The sequence below is a fragment of the Gymnoscopelus braueri genome (genome assembly GCF_963280865.1).
Source record: "Gymnoscopelus braueri genome assembly, chromosome: 17".
NCBI classification, from domain to species: domain Eukaryota; kingdom Metazoa; phylum Chordata; class Actinopteri; order Myctophiformes; family Myctophidae; genus Gymnoscopelus; species Gymnoscopelus braueri.
In genome coordinates, this window is record NC_137617.1 from 2821966 (window position 1) to 2845781 (window position 23816).

At 42.0% G+C, this 23816-nt stretch overlaps 1 protein-coding gene across 5 annotated transcripts in view; it reads left to right on the forward strand.

Annotated features, from left to right (window-relative positions):
- Positions 1 to 23816, forward strand: part of atrnl1b (attractin-like 1b) — a 149095-nt gene that overhangs the window by 57909 nt on the left and 67370 nt on the right. For all 5 annotated transcript variants that reach the window (XM_080456210.1, XM_080456211.1, XM_080456212.1 and 2 more), the window contains exons 22-25: positions 15821 to 15873; positions 20244 to 20338; positions 21063 to 21141; positions 23256 to 23413. In XM_080456210.1, the coding sequence (XP_080312336.1) occupies positions 15821 to 15873; positions 20244 to 20338; positions 21063 to 21141; positions 23256 to 23413 (385 nt within the window). The remainder of the gene's footprint in view (positions 1 to 15820; positions 15874 to 20243; positions 20339 to 21062; positions 21142 to 23255; positions 23414 to 23816) is intronic.

Sequence of the window (23816 nt, forward strand, 5' to 3'; positions counted from 1 at the left end):
TTCGTCCCAAAACATCACAATTAATAGCTTAAAGTTAAACATCAAATGGCTGCACATCCCACAGAATTGACATCCATTCTTGCGTGATTGGATTATCACAAGCTCTATCATCCAAAATGCTTGGATGGATGTCATGGAATATGCATCTGTACGTAGGTTAGCCATTTAAGCCTTTTAGTAGACTAACACTTAGTTGACCAGGGGTCGGCTCTAGAGGTCTTCGGGTACACAAGAAGTGACTCCAAGTCCGGGATCGGTACTTGTACCGTTTATCATGAATATTAATATCATTTGGAACCCCCTTAAGGAACCACAAGGGTCCCTGGACCCCAATTTGAGACCCACTGGTGTAGCAGAGTGCAATATCAGCACCCTGACTCTGTTTGACCAGAATGGAACAGAGCCTTCATTAGTATCATTGATAACACCTGTGAAGGAAGTAAGAAGAGGCAAGATTTATTTCCAATATGGCTGCTGTGCATAGAGCCTATTGGCAAGCAACTTTGGCATTCGGGCATTTCGGGGCCTCTGGTTTTGTCCGGGTCTGGACGGGTCGGGTCCGACATCTCTCGGTATTGCTCGGGTCCGGTCCTCAGATTTCTAATAGACAGGGTCCAGTGGGCTCTGGGTACAATTTTCACGGGTCCATTTGGATCATGTTGGAACCCGAGAAGACCTCTAGTCGGCTCTGTACTTGGTCCGCTCTTTTTCCCCCGTTACACTAACTCTCTCCAAATCCTTCGGCGAATGTTCCGCCAATAGTGATGCTAGAGTTCAAGTGGTTAACCATTTAAACCCTGTTTCTTTTGTTACTGTTCATGGCTGAGCACACGCACCATCTGTGAGTCACTTGAGTCACACTGTGATTAACTGGAATCTACTCTTACAATACGTACAGTAAGAACATAGTGTCTGGGTGATTGTGATATGTGCGCACACACACACACACACACACACACACACACACACACACACACACACACACACACACACACACACACACACACACACACACACACCTACCCCTGTGCTGAAAGTTAAACACTTAACCATTGTCACTTTAACGATGATGCTAATTAGCCTGATCGTCCGCATTTTACAAAGTGCTGTGTGTGTAGACATTATCATCATTATATCACATCACATCTGTGCACAGATTGACATTGTTACCTGATAAAGAGTGAACTGTGTGTGTGTTGGCAGGGGCAGGTATTTGAACAGGGAAGAATTTATTTTTGGCGGAAATTGTCACAAATGTTTTAAATAGAAACATTTTCACCGATATAAAATATTTCACCAAGTATAGATGACTTAAAGGTAGGGTAAGTGATATCTATATCTATATATTTATTTTTGTTAAAAAGGTTAAAGTACTATATTCTGATAGTAATCATTGCTACAGAGTGTTTGTTCGGTCACAGGGGTCTCTGCAGCTCTTTAGTGAACAGAATATAAATACATTTTCAGGTAGGTGACAACATTTAAGCCAATCAGGAGAGAGCACTGAAAATGCATTTTCTGTTTAATAAAGAGCTGGAGAGACATGGGAGAGTCCTTTTACTGAACAAACACTCTATAGCAATGAGTACTATCAGAATATAGAGCTATTTAACACTTATTTTAACCTATCTTCCCTACCATTTAAGTAGTTAATTGCGCTCCAAAGGACAGAGTACAAATGCCACCATTGGTTTCTAAACACCTGCACAACACTAGCAAGCACTCCCTTGCTTTTCCCCCCCCCCAGCCTATCAGCATTGTCAGACAACACTCGCATACACAATAACACGCACACACACACAAACACACACACACACACACACACACAGACACACGCACACGCGCAGCTGTACATAATGCTACTGCGGTGCGCTGTATCTTAATTTAATCTGCACCTTGCCGGTACGTGCGCACGCACCTGAACCCCAGGCAATCCCCGTAGTCTATCTTAATTTGATCTACACTTGACTTAGACCTTTTGCAGTGTGCTCTGGCACGCACACACACACACACACGCACATATACGTACCTACATGCAGCACGTGCACACAGCGCGCACACGCACACATCGAGCCGACCGAACGCTATACGCGCTGTATCGTTCACACGTGTGCTCACACATACAGGTGTAGCAGAAATGTGGCGCTGTACCCTACGGTGAATCCTTAACCCTTTAAGACCGGGAACGCATCTGTGTCACTTACGATGTATTTGGCTATTCAAAAATAGCAGATCTACAAGCTCATAGCGCGGCACCGAGTGCCGCACTATGAGCTTGTAGATCTTCTATTTTAGAAAAATTGTGAAAATATGTGCAAATCTTTGAATATATATATACATTTGTAACTCAAATATTTGCTTCTGGGAGATTCTACAAATGTCTTCTAAATCCTACAGTTTTTTGAAAAAAAAACTAATTTTCTATAAAATCAGTGGTTCTCAAACTTTTTCTCGTCAAGGACGGCCCAAAATGATATGTATTTGGCCGCGGACCCCCAAAATATATTGTTCTAGGGACCCCCAGAAGTTTGAGTTAAACATGTTCGCTTAAAAAAATATATTATGCAAAGATTTGCACAACATTTGTAATATTCACGATTTTTCAAAAATAGCAGATCTACAAGCTCGTAGGTGCCACACTTTGGGCTTTGTATATCTGCTATTTCTGAATAGCCCAAAGCATAAAATAATGGTTAAAGTGGTTACACAGATGCGTTCCCGGTCTTAAAGGATTAATGTGCACGTACTGTAGGCAGTCACGTGCGCACACTCCAATCTAACCCCCAGATCACACGTGGGGGTGGGGGGGACGATGGTGGAGGATGGTTCGTTTTTAAATCAGAGATTCTGCTGCTGTTGCATCTGACATGCACACAGTTCATTATTATTATTATTATTATTCTAAACCCTCACTGGAAAACTGAACACCTTTGTCTATTTTAACCTCTTACAACCTCTATACTGACTTGCGCCGTACTTGGTGCGCCCTTTTTTGATCTACACTAAATCTCTTCCACAAAAATAGCAGCTCTTTAAGAGCGTGTAGATCGACTATTTTTGGGGTGAATGCCCGCAGAATAGGCATGCTGGTGTTCAAGTGGTTAAAGGGAAACGTACCAGATTTTTCACCTGAATCTTTGTATATAAAAAAAGTGTCTTGCACCTAAGAGTCTGTCTTGTTTGCATGAATAAACTAGACAACTGTCATTTTAAACAAACACTTCTCTAGACCTGTTGGGAACCTACCCAGAAATTGCCGTCCCAACAACTGATAAAAAAATTAAAAATAAAAAGATCGAGCCCTGCCTGAAGTTCATAAGTGCATTATCTCCCCTGCACAGGCGAGGGTTGCCTCTTAGCTGAACCTTACAGTAGATGATGACAATTGCAGATCTACAAGCTCACAATACATCGCAATGTGACACATGGTGAGCTTGCGCCACGCGACACCTTCATATGACAAAGTATAAAACAGTCCCGTTAAACCTTACAGTATGTGACCGCTACGCCAGCGATCCGGGCACCTAGGCTCAATGTAGCCTGACAGCGCGTCGCGGGTTTGAGTCCCGATCCTGACGGCCTTTACTTTGTGTCACTCCCCATCTCTCTCTCCCCGTTTCCTTTAAGCCTACTGTCCTATCAATAAAGGTATAAAAGCCCCAAAATAGATCTAAAAATATAAAAAAACGTACAGTCTGGAATTCATTGACTGGAGTCCCCCAGGGGTCTACACATTTTCGGTCATTTTATTTTGAAGATTCAGTCTGAAACGTCGTCTCAACCAATCAGAAGGTCCCATCCCTTCAGGCTATGGGATGTTGGAATCTCAATCACTTCAGCCGTGTGCAACAGGGCTAGTGTTTGTTTCCAAGTGCGAGAGAAACGGCCAGTTAAGCACGTTTGCTACTACGGGGCTTATTTCTAACCTAAATAATGTTTTCAGATACATATTTTAGTGTGCAGATTAAGTTTAAAATGAGTAATACACTGTCTGGATGTCATCTTGAATGGGATTCAAAACGGAGTAGCTCTGTTATTAAAATCAGCTGTGTTTGAAGAACGTGCAGCTATGGGAATCAAACGGGTGCATGTAATCAAGATTCATTTATATTCATGAAAGTTTTGTTATGTCATCATGCAGCACGTTTTCGTTTACAGGAAGTAATTAAGATTGGCTTTTTAGGGACTTTTGATATAAAAATACACAAAAATGGTTTGTTTTCAATTATTTTGGCATCTATTTTTAGGTATGCCCATATGATGACCACGGATATGCTCTAAAGGTGTGAAAAACATATTTTTCACTACACCTTTAAATGCTGCCACTTCCAATATACAAGGAGGAATTACTCTGTGTTGTGTCAAAAACAAGCTAGCTCTTGCATGCACACGCACCTAACGGACTACGGCAGCAAAACCGGGACAAATTGACCTGATTCAACAGATCAGAATTCAAGCCTGGCGTTCAAAGACGCTCAAAAGTTCAACCATAATGTGTACTTTTGAAGCCATTAGCGCTGACCTTTCCCAGTGCAGGCGGTGGTCTATAATTACGTGCGTGGAGGGAGAGAGAGAGAGAGAGAGAGATGGAGGAGAATTTCCCAGAGCTCTAAAAGCCAACATTAAAATCATACCACAAACGTGTAAATGAAGTGTTGCATTGCACCGGGTCAATATTGCTTCCAGGTTTGTTGATTAAAGGGCGTTTTTTTAAGCCTATGTATTGCTCATAACCCATGTAGATTTACGGTTATGTCCCATAATGTTCAGTAATGTCTACGTTGCAGGCTTATTTTCATCCTTATGTGCATTGCGTGTAGAGCTACACAAAATCAGTCCGATACACAGAGTGGAATATATCATTGGTTCTCAAAGTGGGGTTCGGGGGTCCTTGGGGGGGGGGGGGGTACCAGGGGGTCCCCAGCTAAATTAGTTAATACAACGTCACAATCTTTTTAACCCCTTTATACATATTTTATACTTTGACTATTCAACAATATTCGATATACAAGCTCATAGCACCGAGTGCCGCGCTGCTATTTTTGAAAAACCTTGAACATGTTTGCAAATCTTTGAATATATATATTTTTTTAAGCGAACATTTTTTACTCAAATCTTTGCTTCTGAGGGTCCCTGGAACAAAATATTTTGAGATGGGGGTCTGCGGCCAAATACATATCATTTTGGGGGTCTTTGACATGAAAATGTTTGAGAACCACTGGACTATATAGTGGTCAGGTAAGGGCAGCAAACATGATAATTAGAGGCAGATTTTGAAACGATTGACTTTGTACTTTTGTATCAGTAGGTTTTGATAGTGACTCCACGCACATCGTGCTGTTGCGAGGTTAGATTGGAAAGCGGGGGAACAGAGAGAACCGAGAAAAAATATAAGGGAGGGCAAAGGGGTGAGCGGGGAGAGAGAGAAAAAAGGACTTCCTTCAAAGCGGTGACATTTTCACATTAATTGCGAATAAATCCAACAGGATCCCATGCTGGCAGATGACATGAATGACATGGGTCTATCAGGGGTGGCAGATGGAACGTCCACGCTTAGCTGGTGGTGAACACCAAAGGGTACTTAGCGGCGGTGTAAAGTAACTAAGTACATGTACTCGAGTACTGTACTTAAGTACAATTTTGAGGTATTTGTACTTTACTTGAGTATTTCCAATTTCCAGTACTTTTACTCTGCCATTTGAAAATAGCCGATCTACAAGCTCACAATGCGACGCATTGTGAGCTTGTAGATCTGCTATTTTCAAAAGATTGTTATACTTTTGAAAACTTGAAATGGGACATTCTGCGTAATGACTGAGTACTTTTACTTTTGGTACTTTAAGCACATTATGATGCCAATACGTTTGCACTTTTACTCAAGTACATTTTGAATTCCAGACTTTTACTTGTAATAGGGTATTTCTATATCGCAGTATTGATACTTTAACTTACCCCAAAGTATATTATCGTCGTTGTCGGCCAGAAATCTCTCATCTTCATATTCTTCCTGTGTTTTTTAGTAAATTAACTCCCTACTTGATCATACCACAGTGTCACACAAACGCATCAAAAACAGCAGATCCGCAAGCTTGAATCGTGTCGCGAAGCGATGCGTTTTCAACTACTTTAGCTATTTTTTAAGTTGAATGCTGAAAGGTATTCAAAAGTACAGATAACGATGTCGATTTTCAGAACTGTTAAGATATAGGGCTTACGTGGTCAATTCATAAATATATTGTGTGCGTTTCGGTCCTAGAAATGTAGTGAAGTCAAAGGTGCAACATTTCTATTATAAATGTAGGGGAGTGAAAGTCATCATCTTGCACAAAACACAAAAAACTAAAAACAAATACTCCAAAAATTTAGTACAGTACTCAAGTGAATGTACTTAGTCTACCACTGCCGCCGGTCACCGATAGACCTGTCATAGACCGTCATTTCCCATTTACTGGCGGCGGCGCGGTCCGCCCGCGGAAATATGTCACCAGGAAACACCTCTCCCCCGCCCCCCCCCCCAGGTGGATCCAATTACTGAGATTACCCTTTTTAAACTGGTAATCAGAAACCAAATCCTGCTCGAATACACGGAGGAGAGGCGAGGCCAGTAATCACAGAGACGGACCTCTGTCTGCGTGTGTTTTTAATCTGGCTCATGATGACCTGCGTCCTTCCTGAGGTCTGTCAAATATTATTTCATAAAGCGGAGCATTATGGTAAATGCACTGCATTTATAGGCCTATCGCCTTTCTAGTCTTTCCGACACCTTTCAAAGTGCTTTTACCCATTCGTCAAAATAAGGTAAAACCACTGGCAGTGAATTAAAGGGATAGTTCACCCATTTTCCCCCCCTTTTTTCTATGGATTAGTCACCCCATGAAGGCTTGAATTCATGGATAATTTCGCATTCCTAAGCCAATAATTATTATTATCATTATATAATTACAATTATTGACTTAGGAATGCGACAAAAAAATCCATGAATTCAAGTCTCCATGGGTTGACTAATCGACAGAAAAAAAATCATTTTGGGGGTGAACTATCCCTTTGATTAACACCTGGCAATGAATGCGCTCATACTTTGAGTACCGTATTTACTTGAGGCATATACTAGACCACCACTGTAGTTAATCAATCACTAACAGACCCCGCTGGAAGCCAACGGTGCCCCAGATTACAGAGAGCCGTGTAACCTTAGAACAAAAAGACTTTTTTTTTTTTTACACAAGGGTACTCTCAGCACATGCACACAAGGTCGCAGAGCACTGCCACCATCATCACCACAAGTGCCCTCATTAACCCATTAAGACCGGGAACGCATCTGTGTGTCATGTGTGTTAGATTTCCTTTGGCCATTCAAAAAAACGTATGTTGCAATAATATCAGTGGTTCTCAAACCTTTTCATGTCAAGGACCCCCAAGATGATATGTATTTGGCCGCGGACCCCCATCTCAAAATACGATTTTTTTTAGATTTGAGATCTGCCATAGCAGATCTACAAGCTCATGAGTGCCGCGCTAAGAGCTTGTAGATCTGCTATTTTTGAAAAATCTTGAAAATGTGTGCAAATCTTTGAATATGTATGTTTTTTAAATTGTTTTTTTACTCAAATAGAAAAAATAGTATTTTGAGATGAGGGTCCGCGGCCAAATACATATCATTTTGGGGGTCCTTGACATGAAAAAGTTTGAGAACCACTGATATTATTGCAACATAAGTTTTTTCAAAAAACTGTAAGGATTTAGAAGACATTTGTATAATCCCAAAATAACTCAAAGATTTGAGTTACATATGTTCACTTTAAAAATATATACATATTCAAACATTTGCACACATTTTCACGATTAAAGACATTTATAGTAGATACAAGCTCATATATGTATGAGCTTGTAGCTTGTATATCTGCTATTTTTGAATAGCCCAAAGAAATCTAAAGTGACACAGATGCGTTCCCGGTCTTAATGGGTTAAGGAAGCGAAAATAATGGCTGCACTAATGAATGTGAAGGGTGCCGCGGCACTGGAAGACAATTGCCTTTGGAAAAACAGGTGATGAGGGGCGGCGGGGCGGGCGGGCTACGTGCTTCGTTGAGGACTCACATGCTGTGGCTCTCTCTACGTTGGATGGCTACTTTTAACTCTTTAACTGCCTACTCTTTAACTGTATACATTAAAAAAACTCACCCACTGCCAGCGATTTTGAGATGTTCTTACCTTTTCAAGTAGTCACAGAATATTTATCTCCAGAATGATCGATCCCCTGATGGTTGCTAATCACAGAGGGTTTCACTGTGCTTTTTATTTTTTTTATCACAGAATTTGACGAATTTACTCGTCCATGGCAGGCAATGAGTTAATGATGTTTGAACTTCTTGACTGCATGAAGCCCAGCCTCCCTATTCTGGGGCAAACAAGCAGGTCTATAAGCCCACTTGTTAGCCTAAGTAAAATATAAATAAAAACATACATGCTATACTGTAGGCCTTTTGATCTGATAAAAAAAAACTGCTCAAATAAGTCTGTACTAGTTTGTCAGGAAAAGTATTAGTACAGAGAGAAATTGAACCTGTGAATAATGGAGAAACCAGGACATCTAGAGATGGTCAGCTATGACTATGTGAATATCTGCTACATCAGTGATGCACACACACACACACACACACACACACACACACACACACACACACACACACACACACACACACACACACACACACACACACACATGCACACACACACAGTGGTGGAATTTGCAGACTCTGTATTTTTGGTCTTGGTACATGGAGTGGGAGGCACTTTAAAGGGAAGTGTGTGTGTGTTTGTGTGTGTGTGTGGGGAGCGCACGCATGTGTGTGTGTGGGGAGCGCGCGTGCGCTAGTGTGCACCGTGCACGCTTGCATACGCTGACGGTAGCGGATGACCCCTCCATAACTCCTGCACCATTAGTGGTATTAAAAACACTCAAGTGTCCATTCCATTCCCGCCAATAGATAGATGGGAGCGCTGGCCGAGGGAGAATATGCCGCGTCGGCAGAAACGCTGGTTCGGAGGTTGGAGGAGGAAGAGGAGATGGACGAAGGTCCCCTTTTTTTTTTTTTTTTTTTTTTTTTTGTGATTCCAACCTTTTTTAAATTTCAAATACCCCCCAGTTTGATGTGCCTTAGCAGGCCACGGAACCCCAGCATTTGATACAACTGTTTTATCTCTGGGAACCCCAGTCTACATGGTATAGTACCTCAGTGTTTTATTTGAACTCTTGAGAGTGTACAAATGGAACCAAATGGACCCGTAAGGGTCCATTTGGTTCCATTTGTACACTCTCAGAGTTACAGACCTGTAAGGGTCCATTTGGTTCCATTTGTACTCTCTCAGTGTTACAGACCCGTAAGGGTCCATTTGGTTCCATTCGTACACTCTCAGAGTTACAGACCTGTAAGGGTCCATTTGGTTCCATTTGTACACTCTCAGAGTTATAGACCCGTATGGGTCCATTTGGTTCCATTTGTACACTCTCAGAGTTACAGACCCGTATACGGGTCCTTTTTGAACCCTGAGTGGTCCCTGAACCCGACGTTAAGAAACTGTGGTTAATAACATTGCTTCAAGTCTTCAAATGGCTAAGTCACCAGTCTGCAGACTGGTCTGTGCAGCAAATGATCAAAGTTTGAAATGTACCTAGAGAGCCATCGCTTCTTTTTCCTCATTAAACAAATGAGTGCGTTCCATCATTCTCGTTGCTAGGCGATACGTGTAAAGGATTACTTTAAATATTTGCTATCAATTGCTCACCCTATAGATTTTTTTAGGTTTTTTGTCACATTCCTGAACCAAATTTGACTAATTGAAATTAATAGGAGACCGATCTTTAACTCATTAACCGCCAGAGTAAAACATCGCCTAGAGCCGACCTTGCCAGCGATTCCGAGCGTTTTCACTAAATGTGGGAGCAGATATCTGAAAATGTATGACCTGTGAATTGTGAGAATAATTTGTGTGTTTTGTAATAATAAGGTTTTATAGTTTGACAGTGTTTGGTTAACTATTTTGATAGTATTAGAGCTGTTTTTGATGCAACTGTGCTTAATTGTTGCTTTAATCAAGGGATTTAGAGCAGCTTCTTTGATTAGGCACAGTTGTCATTTTAGTCTTGTATATAAAGAGCCAGGGTCTTTTGGGGGATTTTGGCACCTACACTAACCTTTGAAACGTCATAGAATATTATGCTTCGCAAAGATCCATCCAACGTATCCAAGTCTCGTAGAACCGGGGAACAAAAAAGAGTGCCGTCGCGATGATCCATAGTTATTGGCAGTTGAATGTAGGTTGTTTTTGCCAAAAAGCAACAGAAAGCACTCAAAGCAACAAAAAGCCTTTTTTTTCTCCAAATCCATTAGTTTTTTTGCAACTGCGTGATTTGCCCCTTCACTGCTTCACTGGTAGACAAATGGTGACTCATAGGTTACCGAAGATCGCCATCTAGCATATAAACACTGAAAACACCAGTACACTTCAAAACACGTCCTTGGCGGTGTGGGCTTTCAATTGATCAGCCAGTCTACAAGCTCAAAACACGTTGATGTGACGCTGTTTTTGACACTGTTTTTGACGCACTACACCGGCACACAAGTATAAATCGGTCTTACAGTCAGTGTAACACTTCACACTGTAAAGTCTCCTCTCCTCTAGCAGTTTCATTGGATCGGTCAACATAGAGGGTGACATTGCGGGGCAGCACGGTTAAAGTTAGAAACCGCAATCCATGCTTTCATTTCATCAAGACGTGACTACTACAATTCCCTATAGTCCAGAATGCTGCTGCTCGCTTGCTGACTGGCACTAAAAAAACGTGAACACATAACCCCCTGTCTTGGCCTCACTTCACTGGCTCCCAGTTAATTTTAGGATTGATTTTAAGGTTCGGCTATTTGCTTTTTTAAATCTTTAAATGGGCTGGCCCCTCAGTATCTCTCTGAGCTCCTGGAACACTACACCCCCAGCTAGTGCTCAGAGATCTGCTGACAAGCTACTGCTGGTCGAGCTCAAAACTAGCAAGAGAACCAGGGGGCGCACGCACATTTGCAGTGGTGGAAACAGTACTCACATATTTTGCTTAAGTAAAAGTATCAATACTGCAATGTGGAACTACTATGTTACTAAGTGAAAGTCCGGAATTCAAAATGTACTTGAGTTAAAGTAGAAAAGTATTGGTATCAAAATATACTTAAAGTACAAAAGTAAAAGTACTCATTGTGCATAATGTCCCATTTCACAAGTTCAAAATGTAAGCTCACAATCTCAGCCAATCAGGAGAAAGTACCCATTTTTAAGCTTCATTTTTATAGTGTTTCAGTTCCAATTTTGCCTGCTCATTTCTTAGTGTCATCACTTCCAATTTCACTTGTTTAATCTATATCCTGATTGAGTTCTCTATCCTGATTGGATAACATTGGAAATGAAACTGAAACTGAAACGAAAATGCATTTTCTGTTTTATAAAGAGCTGGAGAGACGAGGAGACTCCTTTTACTGAACAAACACTCTATAGTAATGAGTACTATCAGAATATAGAGCTATTTAACACTTATTTTAACCAAAGAAAATCACTTACCCTACCTTTAAGTCTCTACTTAAGACCCATTTATTTTCTTTGGCTTTTAATCTCATCTAAGCGCATCCGATGTTTGTTTTATTTTGTGCATGTACGTGTTTGGTGCTCATGTTGACACTTGCTTACATGTATACGTTTTTGCCTTGATATTACATTTAGTTTGACTCTGTTCCACGGATACAAATTGTGAAAATAGGCTATTTGCATGCTCATAACGCCCTCCGCAAGGCGTTATGAGCCTATTGTCAAAATGTTTGCCTCTTAGGTCATATTTGACCACTTGTTTTAATAGTATAGTTTGTTGATTACTTCTGACGCTCTAATGGTCTAATAATTTTTTCCCGCTTTATTTTAGTGGTATTAACTGATTCACTGCCAATCACGTAGATCTACGCGAACCTATTTAAAGCCGCCACGTGCCAATTAAAACTTAAAAATTCTGTATCTCGGCTCCTGAGTACTTAATTTTTTTCAATGAAAAACTCTGGCACTGGCTAAAAAAATATGAAAATACCTCTGGCAGTTAACACATTTACCGCCGGGCCCGTAGTTCTACGGGCCGTTAAATCCAACGGTTAAGCGCCAATCCCGTAGCCTACGGGCTGTGGTGCTTTTTCCTTTTTTTCGAATTTTTTTTTTTTAAATTTTTCTAGGGGGACCATTTTCAGTGTAACACCACCCGATCTCGACCGGAAGTGCGATCACGTTTTTTGTTTCCCGTCTGCCTCCATTCTAAGTCGTACACAATAACCCCTGTAAAAGCCCCTGTAAACATGTAGTTTTTCATCCTCGCATTTCCCATGTTAACTTAAACGGTCAGAACTCAAACATGGCGGCTCCGTTTGACACGTGGTCTTCACTGGTAGAAGCAGTGAGATCTCCGCGATGTTTACAAACAGTGCACAGCTCAATCTTAAGGATTTTAACAAGATCTGTGGCGACGTGAAAAAAACAAAAAACAACAATAAAACGTTGGCACTGGTGAGTACATTATGAGATTAACCTCTGGCGGTCAATGTGTTAATGGGTTAAAAAGGTCTTAAAAGTCCTTACATTGTCACTTTAGAAACGTGCAGATACCCTGTATACTCTTATACTGTATGTCGGTTTGTTTACTGTTGAGTGAGAAAACAATGTCGCACATTAAAGCAAATCATCCCCCCCACCCCAAAATCATTAGGGGACCCCCATGGGGGTCCCGAACCACAGTTTGAGAACCACCCCTTTAAAAAACACAAAAGCAATTTTTTGAACACAACGTTACCGTACAAGACCCTGAATACTGAATCTGCTGGCCATGTTTGTGCTGGTCCCAGATAAGCAAAAATAATACAGTATAAGGAAAGGCCCCACAGGGCCTGTGTGTTCCGCACGGATGGAAGGATGGCCTCATGCACGCTGCATACGCCGGTTGCCACAGGCACCTGAGTCCATGCCTCTCTGAGCTGTTTACTTCCATCAACACACCTGGCATATTTTCCCTTTGATCCACGCTTCCTCTCTGCAGCCCTCGCAGTCATTCTGTATTTTACTTTTGTAAAGGAAGCTCCTGCTTCTGTATTTTCTCCGACGCTCTTTTAATTTACTTGAGGTTCGGGCCGCACCTTATGCTGGCCCGAACCTCTAGTAAATTGGCCCGCACATCGGAGACAGACAGTAAAGATGCGCGGATGGGCTTTTACGTCACCCTAATCCGCGTGTTTGATTCCCAGCCCCAGCTATGTGTCGAGGTGTCCATGAGCAATACACTGCTGAAAACTGCACTCCTTTGTTGGTCGCACTCAGCCTGCGTCCGACGACCGGGGAAAATATAAAGGAAAATATAAAGCCTGGGGTGAAATAGAACATGGAACTGGCTGACCGAAATCATTTGTTTCAACCCCATTACAAGCAGGAATTGAGTGAAGAGAGACGTTCAACAGATCATTTTGTGCAAGAAGGAAAAAAAACACATATTTCACGTAGCTAAACCCACTTCAGGTAAAAACCACACAAGGTACAATCCAGATAGGAAGTATGAATGTACTCTACATGAGGGAAGGTAATCCTGTACAGGGGGAGACTAGACTGACACACATAAACGTGCCGCCACGCTGACAGCTGACACGTTGATAGTGAAGAAACCCTCTTATCAGCCACGGTATAGCGCTAGCATTAGCTTCCTGACCGCTGCCCGTGGGCGCCTCATCACCAAGCCTCTTAACACATTAACCGCCAAGAACGTAGTCCTACGGTCTAGGCATGTAACGATTTATCGTATATCGATTTAAATCGATTCAAAGTGGTGACAATTTAAATCGATGCAATAAAATATGACATCGCGATGCAACCAGCAGAGGGCGCAATCGAGTCAAGACTCCCTCCCTTGTTATCCGCCTACTAGTTTTTTCCCCTCAGGGCCACCATAGCTGCCTCGTTGGTCTCTACTTCACTCACTCAACGGCAGGCTATGAACGGCAGAGAGGGGTTCACGTCCTCTCAGGCTATGAAATCTAAACAACTAGGCAATCGCACTGCATAAAGAGGGAAATGTGCGTCGCATGTAAACATGTTTATTTGATTGATGAATAGCCCAAACTATACCGTTTACCCCCTCCCCCGTCTGACGACGTTGCTAGGCTGTAGAGTGCAATGAATAATAATCTAATTTAACAATTGTATCAGACTGCTGACAACGTCAAACTCCTTTCAACACTGTCTTTCAGATATATAGCGAATTTCATTGATACTACTAATCAATTAATTCTTATCTAATCTCATTTGGAGCAGTTTAAAACAGTTTCCCTTATTACATAAATGTGTTGTTTTATACAGAATGCTGAGAATGTAGCAGAGATTAAAAAAAATAACTTGTAAATCCCAAGGCAAAGCCTTAGTTTGTTTATTTGAAGAGGTTTTCTTTATAATTTATTTCATCTGGGATAGATGTTTCAAAATCCATTTATTTATTTAGGTTTATTATTTATAGACTTATATATTTAAAGTTATTATTTTACAAATAAAAAAGTATATGTCTTAATGTGTCAGTTAATGCATGTACCTCATGAATAAAAAGGCTTTATTTAATTTCATATATTAAAAAGAGGAAAAGAGAAAATATAGTTTTTAAAAAATACATGATTTTTGTAAAATAAATAATCAAGGTTTTTAATAAATGTGCTAAAAAAATCGTGAGAAAATCGTGACAAATCGTATCGTGAACCTCGAATCGTGATTCGAATCGTATCGTGAGTTGAGTGAATCGTTACATGCCTACTACGGTCCGTTAAATCCAACTGTTAAGCGCCGAGACCGTAGCCCTACGGGCTGCGGTCTTTTCGCGCATGCGCGGTCCGGGTGCACTTTCGGAAATTTTTTGATCCACTTCCGTTTCCGGTTTGATGACAGGAAATAGAATTATTTGGGATCCGGTTTTGACGATCACGCCCGCTCCCATTCTACAGACGAAACTGAAACTCAATTCTCTTCCTGTAGTTTTTTCTCCTCGCATTTCACTGTTTAACGTAATCCGCTCTAACTCAAACATGGATGCCCCGTTTGACACGCGATCTTCACTGGGAGATACAGGGAGATCTCGCGGATGTAAACAGACCGTGTAGAGCTCAATCTTAAGGATTTTAACAAGATCTATGGCGACATGAAAAAAACAAAAAAACAACAAAAACACCTTGGCACTGGTGAGTACATTATGAGATTAACCTCTGGCGGTCGATGTGTTAAGAGCAGATAATTGGTTGCTTTATGAAAAGCCAATTAGAACACATTATTATTTTGTGCTTATCGCGCTGGCGCACAGATGTGCGGACGCTGTCGTAACGTCACCCGCTGGGTGTCAAGAGGGCACTATCTCCGGTGCGTTGCGTTTATAGCGGCACGGGTCCTTATACGGCTGATTAAGAGCAAGGCCCGTTTTCGTTTGCCGGGGTGCGCGATTTGACCGTTATCATGTGCTAAAAGCTCCTTGGGCGGAAGCTCGCTCTCTCGAATTAACCAATTTGCCATACATGGTGACATCAACAGGCGTCTGTTTTGCTGATTGGCTAGGATTTGCCGGAGCAAGTCTAAAGACACACACACACACATGTTCCTAAAATAACATGTACACACCTGCATGTGATGCTAATGTTCCTACAAGAACATGTACACACCTGCAGGTGTTGCTAATGTTTCTAATAATGTTGTGTTTCTGAATTCTCTCTCTTGTTTTCTGTTGCAGGTGTGACTCGGAGAACCGTTACCTTGGAAACCCCCTGCGAGGAACCTGTTACTGTGAGTTACATGCGCGCGCACACACACACACACACACACACACACACACACACACACACACACACACACACACACACACACACACACACACACACACACACACACACACACACACACACACACACTTAAGTAAAAGTATCAATACTGCAATGTAGAGGTACTCTGTTACAAGTAAAAGTCCGGAATTAAAAATGTACTTGAGTAAAAGTACAAAAGTATCTGTATCAAAATGTACTTAAAGTAACAAAAGTTAAAGTTTGAAAATAGCCGATCTACAAGCTCACACACACACACACACACACACACACACTTAACACACACACACACACACACACACACACACACACACACACACACACACACACACACACACACACACACAGAGGCAGAAAAGTCTATAAGAGGGTATGTCTGTCTGCGCGTCGATTCTCGCAAACCGGTGGACCAATCGGTGTCTCTCTCATGCGCACACTGCCAGTTTAGTACACACAGTTTTTCACCTATCGGCTTTTTTTTTGCTCACTGAAACAGATCTGTGGGGGGGTCACAGATCTGCATCCCACCAATGGATTCCATATCAACATTAATCTAATGATGAGGACGCTCGGGTGGTGCAGTGGTAAAGTCCCTGCCCACCACCACGGAGGTTGTGGGTTCGAATCCTCCGTGGTGCATCCGGCTTTGTCGGGCGTCTATGCGAACAGAATGGTCCCGTGTCCGGGGGAGGGAAGCCGGGCGGGGAGGGTGATATTGGTCATTGCGTGTACTCCTATACGGGCTGGACGCGGCACCTGTCAGCCGGGAGTGTTGGGTGGAAGGAGTAGGACGAAGGCTATACCTCCTCCCGTTGGGGGCTCCTCACTGGCAGGTGAGTCAGTAGGATACAACACAGAAATGTGTGTGGGGAGGAATTAATTGGCGTAACGACTAAATTGGGGAAAAAAGGGGTGCAACTTAATTGGCTACTTTAAATAAAATGTTGATCGTGAATCTAAAGATGGCGGATCAATCCAAAACACCATTTCCTTTTTCTTTCCTGATCTCACGGTCTTCTTTCCGCAAACAAAAACAACCAGACCAGGAGGGTCGATTAGTCAGTTAGTTCTTTATACATTCACACTTTTTCCTCTCTCTCTACCAACTTGTCCCCTTCCCCCTGCTCATACATGAGCAGATGGTGAACTTTGGCACAGTGGCGGTGACGACATGACACTTGTGAAAATGTCAAGTGCATCAGGACTGTGAGTGAGTGATTGAGCTCATGACAGAGATGGGAGGGGTGGAAGGAGTCCGCTCGTCTGTTCGCTCGCTTAGTTTCCAAATCCTCACCCCACTCTCTCTTAAGTCTCTGTGCAACGGCACAGTATATACTGTATAAACCCATTCAAATTAACCACTAAAACCATAGTTGACCAGGTTGCCCCATAGTTCATAGTTCTAGCTTTTTATTTATTTATTTTTCTCAACAGCCAAAATAGCCGATCAACAAGCTTGCAACACGTTGCGATGCGTGGTGAGCTTGTGGATCTTGTAGAACGCAAGGGTTCATGTGGTTAATAAAAAAGCATTGAAGAGAATTAAAAGAGATTTTGAATGTGTGCTGACTTGCTGCAGTGTTACTACATTGTATTTTAGAGACCATCAGAATTAACTAAAATGGTGGTAATTAATTTTGTTGTGTTAAAATAGCTGTTTCTGAGGATATCATGAAGCCTTGTTCCAATAAAGAAATGTAAAGGGTACTTTTTACCTGTTTAAACTTAAACGGGTCAAAAATGACCCTAACACAATGGATTCAAATTACATCTAATTGTATTACTATTTTTTGTATCTTTAGCCAGTCAAAAACACATTGGGACTTAAGTCTCTTTTACAACATGAGGCCAAAAAAACAACAATCCAGATGATAGCACTTAAAACCAATTCTTAAAACACCTATTTCCATTGTGGCCATTGTGTGGAAAAACAACACATGGAAACACATAAGTGTAAAATAACATATAACACAGATAATAACCTTCTAATCAAACTTAAAATCAAAACCAATTTGCTTAGAAAGTATGTAATGAAATAGAACAAAAATGTATATGTAAAACAAGCCCTAATTGAATCAGTCTACATGTTTACCCACATGTATTGCTACTACATGTGCATCTACTCACAAAGCCTCCTGCACTCTTTTAACCCATTAAGACCTGAGGCCGATTCTACAAAATGTCTGTTTTTAGAATGTCTTCTAAAAACGGTTTTTTTTTGTTTTAACTTATGTTACTATGTCAGTGGTTCTCAAACCTTTTCATGTCAAGGACCCCAAAATATATATGTATTTGGCCAAGGACCCCCATCTCAAAATATTTTCTTCCAGGGACCCCCAGAAGCAAAGATTTGAGTTACAAATGTTTGCTTGAAAAAAATATATATTCAAAGATTTGCAAACATTTTTACGTTTTTTTTCAATAGCCAAATTGTAAAAGAATGCTATTTTAGCTCAAATCAAAAAATGACACACAGATGCTTCTACAGCTCTTAAAGGGTTAAAAAATTAAGTCCTTTTTGTCATTGTCCTAAAATGTCCTTATTGTTGTGAACCTCCTGTTGCTACGGGGACACGGACTGTTCTCCTGTCACCGGTGTTTTTTTGTCCCCTCTGAAAGCCTGCCGCTGCCATGCTTCCCATCTCAATGAGCGGGAGACAAAAGACAATGTCATTTTAACCTCTGACTGGCCTGCGCAACCGCGTAGGACGTGATCCGCCGCCATTACCGCTTTCATAAGCGGTGTTATCGTACACTCTCTGACCCTCGCCGCCGTTTAACCCATTAAGACCGGGACAGCGTCTGAGTCATTTTAGATTTCTTTGGTTATTCAAAAATAGCAGATATACAAGCTCATAGTGCGGCACCGAGTTTGTGCTACGGACCCCCTCGAAAATGAGATGGTGCATGTCAAGGGGTTTATCTTTCTAATAAAGGTACTATATATTGAGTGCCATGGTATGAGCTTGTAGATCTGCTATCTTTTTGAAAAATCGTGAAAATGTGTGCAAATCTTTGAATTAAAGGGTTTAATCTTAATCTTTTTACCAGTTTAGCCAGTTTTTACTCAAATATTTACTTCTGGAGGTCCCTGGAACAAAATGTTTTGAAATTGGGGGCGTCCACGGCCAAATACATATCAGTTTAGGTGGTCCTTGACATGAAAAGGTACGTTTTTTTCAGAACACTGTTTTAGAAGACATTTGTAGAATCCCCAGAAGATTTACGTTACAAATGTTCGCTTACATTTTTTTCCCAAAAATAGCAGAGCTTGTAGAACTGCTATTTTTGAATAGCCAAAGTGTAAAATAATTTAAAACTTTTCATTCACTTCCACAGGTATACGCCATTGAGCCTGTGCCTCGAGGAGCAAATTAGTGGAGTGTCGCTCGAGCCGACTGCAGACTAATTTAGCGCTAATCTCCATTCTCCAAAGCCCTGAGACTTCTTTTTTTTTATTTTCTCCCCGTGTGCAATCAGTGTCTTCTAAAAAGGCCAACGTGCAGTCAAGAACCCAAAGAAGTGTGTGTGCACGTAAACAGACACGGCTCTCTGGCTGAGGACACTAGCTGATTGTCAAGACATTCAGACATTTATCCGTTCGGCGTTTTTAAGTGTCTGCCGCTGCCAACCTCCACCGTTGTCCTGGGGGGGGGGAGTAGGGTGCAGACATTAGACAACAGTGGTGGAAGAAGTGCTCAGATATTTTACTTAAGTAAAAGTAGCAATACCACAATATAAAAATACTCCTTTACAAGTAAAAGGCCTGTGTTCAAAATGTTACTTGAGTAAAAAGTGCAAAGGGTTGAGAGTGTGTGTGTGTGAGAGAGCTCTCTCTCTCTCTCTCTCTCTCTCTCTCTCTCTCTCTCTCTCTCTCTCTCTCTCTCTCTCTCTCTCTCTCTCTCTCTCTCTCTCTCTCTCTGTGTTGGGTCGAAACCTCACATGTCCAAAACTGTCACTTTTCTTGATTCAAATTAAAAAACGGCAAAGGTAGCAGATCTACAAGCTCAAAAAGTGTCGCTTGCAGATCTAATACTTTTTTCTTTTTTTTAAATATCTTTTGAGGCTTTTTCTGCCTTTATTGACAGGATAGTAGGCTGACAGGAAATGGGGAGAGAGATGGGGGGGGGGTGACACACAGCAAAGGTTGTTGGGATCGGGAATCGAACCCGCGACACGCTGTCAAGCTGGACTACCAGCATATGTGGTACACCTGGACTGCTAGGCCAGCGGGCGCCACCGCAGATCTGCTACTTTTGATGCTTTTGTGTGACGCTGTAGCAATGATGTTAACTTTGAACACGTTTTGACTGTAACTTTTCTGTTTGTGAGCAGACAACCTGCTGATCGACTACCAGTTCACCTTCAGCCTGGTCCAGGAAGATGACCACCACTACACTGCCATCAACTTCATGGCCTCACCTGAACAGGTTACTAAATATGAACGCATGCCACACAATCCTTTTGATTCACTGTAGGGGTGCAACACTTAATTGAGCTAATCAATTATAAAAGATAATCAAAAAAACAATAATTTGATAGAATTGACTAATAGTTATTTCGAGCATACCATATCCTCCTGAGACCCAGCAATTATTTTTTATAGTGCAATTTTTTTTATAGTGCACATTGATTTTCTATAATACTATACATGTGACGCTATTGAGTCCTAGTGTTCCGAAAGTGAAGCGAGACCAAACTTGTTGGAGACCTAGACAGACAAACAGCTTGGAGACGCAGAGAGCCAAGCATGACTCTCTATTGTATATTAGGATTAGAGGAAATTTACCAAACCTGATGTCCACTGCAGTGCACACAGAACAATGCTGGGTCTCTTATAGGCGAAACGTAAAAAAAATATGTACGAAATACTGAAAGTAGCCGCTCTCCAAGCTCACAACACATTCGATCACCGGCTCCCCCAGTGTTACTGTCTAGGTGTCCTTGAGCGAGGCACTGAACCCCCAACTGCTCCTGGTGAGCAGCTTGGTGCCTTGCATGGTTTCCACTTTCCTCTGCCAGCGGTTAGTGAATTGGTGAAATGTAATGAACATTGTAAAGTGCTTTGGAAAGACTTCAGTTCAGTGACTTCACAGCCTCTTCCTCTGTGCTAAATGAAACTCATGGGTTGTTTTGTCGTTTGTCTTTTCACAGGCCAACAAGAACTTGGACATGTCCATCAATGCATCCAACAACTTCAACCTGAACATCACCTGGTCTGTGGGATCCACCGGTAACTGCTCTCATTTATGCATTCACTCCTCCTAGTTGGTTCAACCCATTAAGACCTGAGGCCGATTCTACAAATGCCTTCTAAATCAGTAGTTCCTCTCGCACTTTCAAGATTTTTAAGTTTTTTCTCTCCCTCCAAAATAGCAGATGTACAAGCTCGCAGCTGTGAGCTTGTAGATCTTCTATTTTTGACACAGATAAAATGACACAGATGCTTTCCCGGTTTTAATGGGTTAATTATGTGTTGTTTACTGGGAGCTGACCAGTACAACCACAGTCTGATACTGTTGTACTGGGAGCTGACCAGTACAACCACAGTCTGATACTGTTGTACTGTTTCAAGAATAATTAAAACAGCCAATCACAAGCTCACAACGTTGTGAGCTAGCAGATCGGCTATTTTAATTATTCTTGAAACAGTGATGTATTTGTGTAAGTGTGGGTGCCTTTTTGTTCTTGAGCCGAAAAGTTTGGGGAACAGCTGCCCAAGGACGCTTGTCCTGTGTCTATTATTTATCCCCCCCCCCCGAAACACACACACACACACACACACACACACACACACACACACACACACACACACACACACACACACACACACACACACACACACACACTCTCTTCCTCCCAAAAGTCAGGCCGCTCTCTCTCCTGCCCTGCACGACATTGACATTTTCTCCCGCCGGTTAAAACGGGTTAAAACCTGCTGCTATACACAGGCCCCTTCCGTCACCTCAACCTTTAGCTTGGCGTGCTGTCATTAATATTTTGAAGTCAGGTCAGGTTCTATATATTTTTTTTGCCCACAAAGATACTTTTAGTCTGGGAGAGGGGGTACCGGAGGGACCCTTCAACAATCGACAAGTCCAAGCCCAGTGTCTTTGGGGGCTGGGGGGGAGCGGGTGGAGTGGGGAAGGGGGGGGACGTGCGGAGTGATTTCAATTAAGATAAACGCGCTCACGTAGGCCCACTCTCCAGCTGTCATCTTCAGCGCTTTTGTTTCAGAGCCGTGGGTTGGAATGTCGATGTCGAGAGAGAAGCCACTCTCGCCTTGAAAGGGGGAAATAAGAAATGGCCTGAAAAAAAAACGTTTTCGATAGACTTGACAATGAAGGGCCGGCCCTTTTGTGTGCTTCGAGTTCTCTCGTCTTCTTTTTCCGGGGCATTATTGAGTGGCGCTTTTAAAACGCCACTCTATCTCAAATTGATATTTCAGTCGTGGCCATATTGAATTGGTGGAAAAAAAGAATAATTTGCGCAGCGTTTTTATTACTTTTTCATTGGAGACATTTTATGCTGAATATCACGTTAATGTGGCTTTATCACATTCACATTGAAGGCTTATTAAATGTAATCATTATCTATGATAACATATTAATAATATAAATTATACATTTATAATATTGCAGACAATTCATTATAAAAAAATATTGCATCAACTTTAATATACTGCATCAGTGGTTCCCAAAACTACATGAATAAATTAACCACTTGAAAATGAATGAAAATAGCAGATATACAGTACAAGCTTATAGATCTGCGATTATCACTGCCTATCCATCCGTCTTCAACCGCTTATCCGGAGTCGGGTCGCAGGGGCAACAGTTCCAGCAGAGAGCTCCGGACTTCCCTTTCCCGGGCAACATTAGCCACTTCCTCCTGGGGGCTTCCGAGGCGTTCCAAGGCCAGTGTGGAGATGAAATCCCCCCCCATCTGGTCCTTGGTCTGCCAGGGGGTCTCCTCCCAGTGGGACGTGCACCGAGGACCTCCCTAGGGAGAGACGCACAGGAGGCATCCGTACTAGATGCCTGAAAATGGAACCAAATGGACCTGTACATCTCTGAGGGTTCATTTAAAGTGGTGGTTCTCAAATGTTTTAACTTCAAGGGATCTCCATAACTCTGAGAGTGTACCAATGGAACCAAATGGACCCGTAAAGGTCCATTTGGTTCCATTGGTACACTCAGAGTTATTACGGATCAATTCGGTCCAATCTTTACACTCTCGAGTTGTCTCAAGTTTCAGAACCACCACTTTAAAAGAACCCTCTGAGCTTTGCTGTGTGGAGAACACGGTCAGAATGTGCTCAGAATTAACCCTTGTGTTCTCCTGCAGCTGGAACCATCTCAGGAGAGGAGGTCCCCATCGTCTCCAAGACCAACATCAAGGAGTACAAGGAGAGCTTCTCCTGCGAGAAGTTCACCTTCAGGAGCAACCCCAACATCACCTTCTACGTCTACGTCAGCAACTTCTCATGGCCTATCAAGATACAGGTGAGAACTTCTACCACTACAACTTGTTTTTGTTGTTGCTCTTCTTCTTCCTCTTCCTCTTCCTCTGCCTCTTCTTGTTGCCACCTTGGTTCTCAATGGCGGGTCCAAATGGACAGTCTCCTGACTTGAACCAAAATCTCTTGTGGAATTTGAAGAAATTGGTTGCAAAACATAATCCCTAGAGTATTAGTGAACCGTAGGCACATGAGGAATGGGCCTAAGATTCCACAGAAACGCTGCCACAAGCTGTGTGTCTGGCTATGCATCATGTTTGCATCAGGTCATAACAGCAAAAGGGCGCTCTACTTAGTATTAATGACACTTGTCATGAAGGACTTACACAATGTAATAAATAGACTGAAGTAGTCATTGAAAGTGGTATTTTGTGTTGAGTTCGGAGACC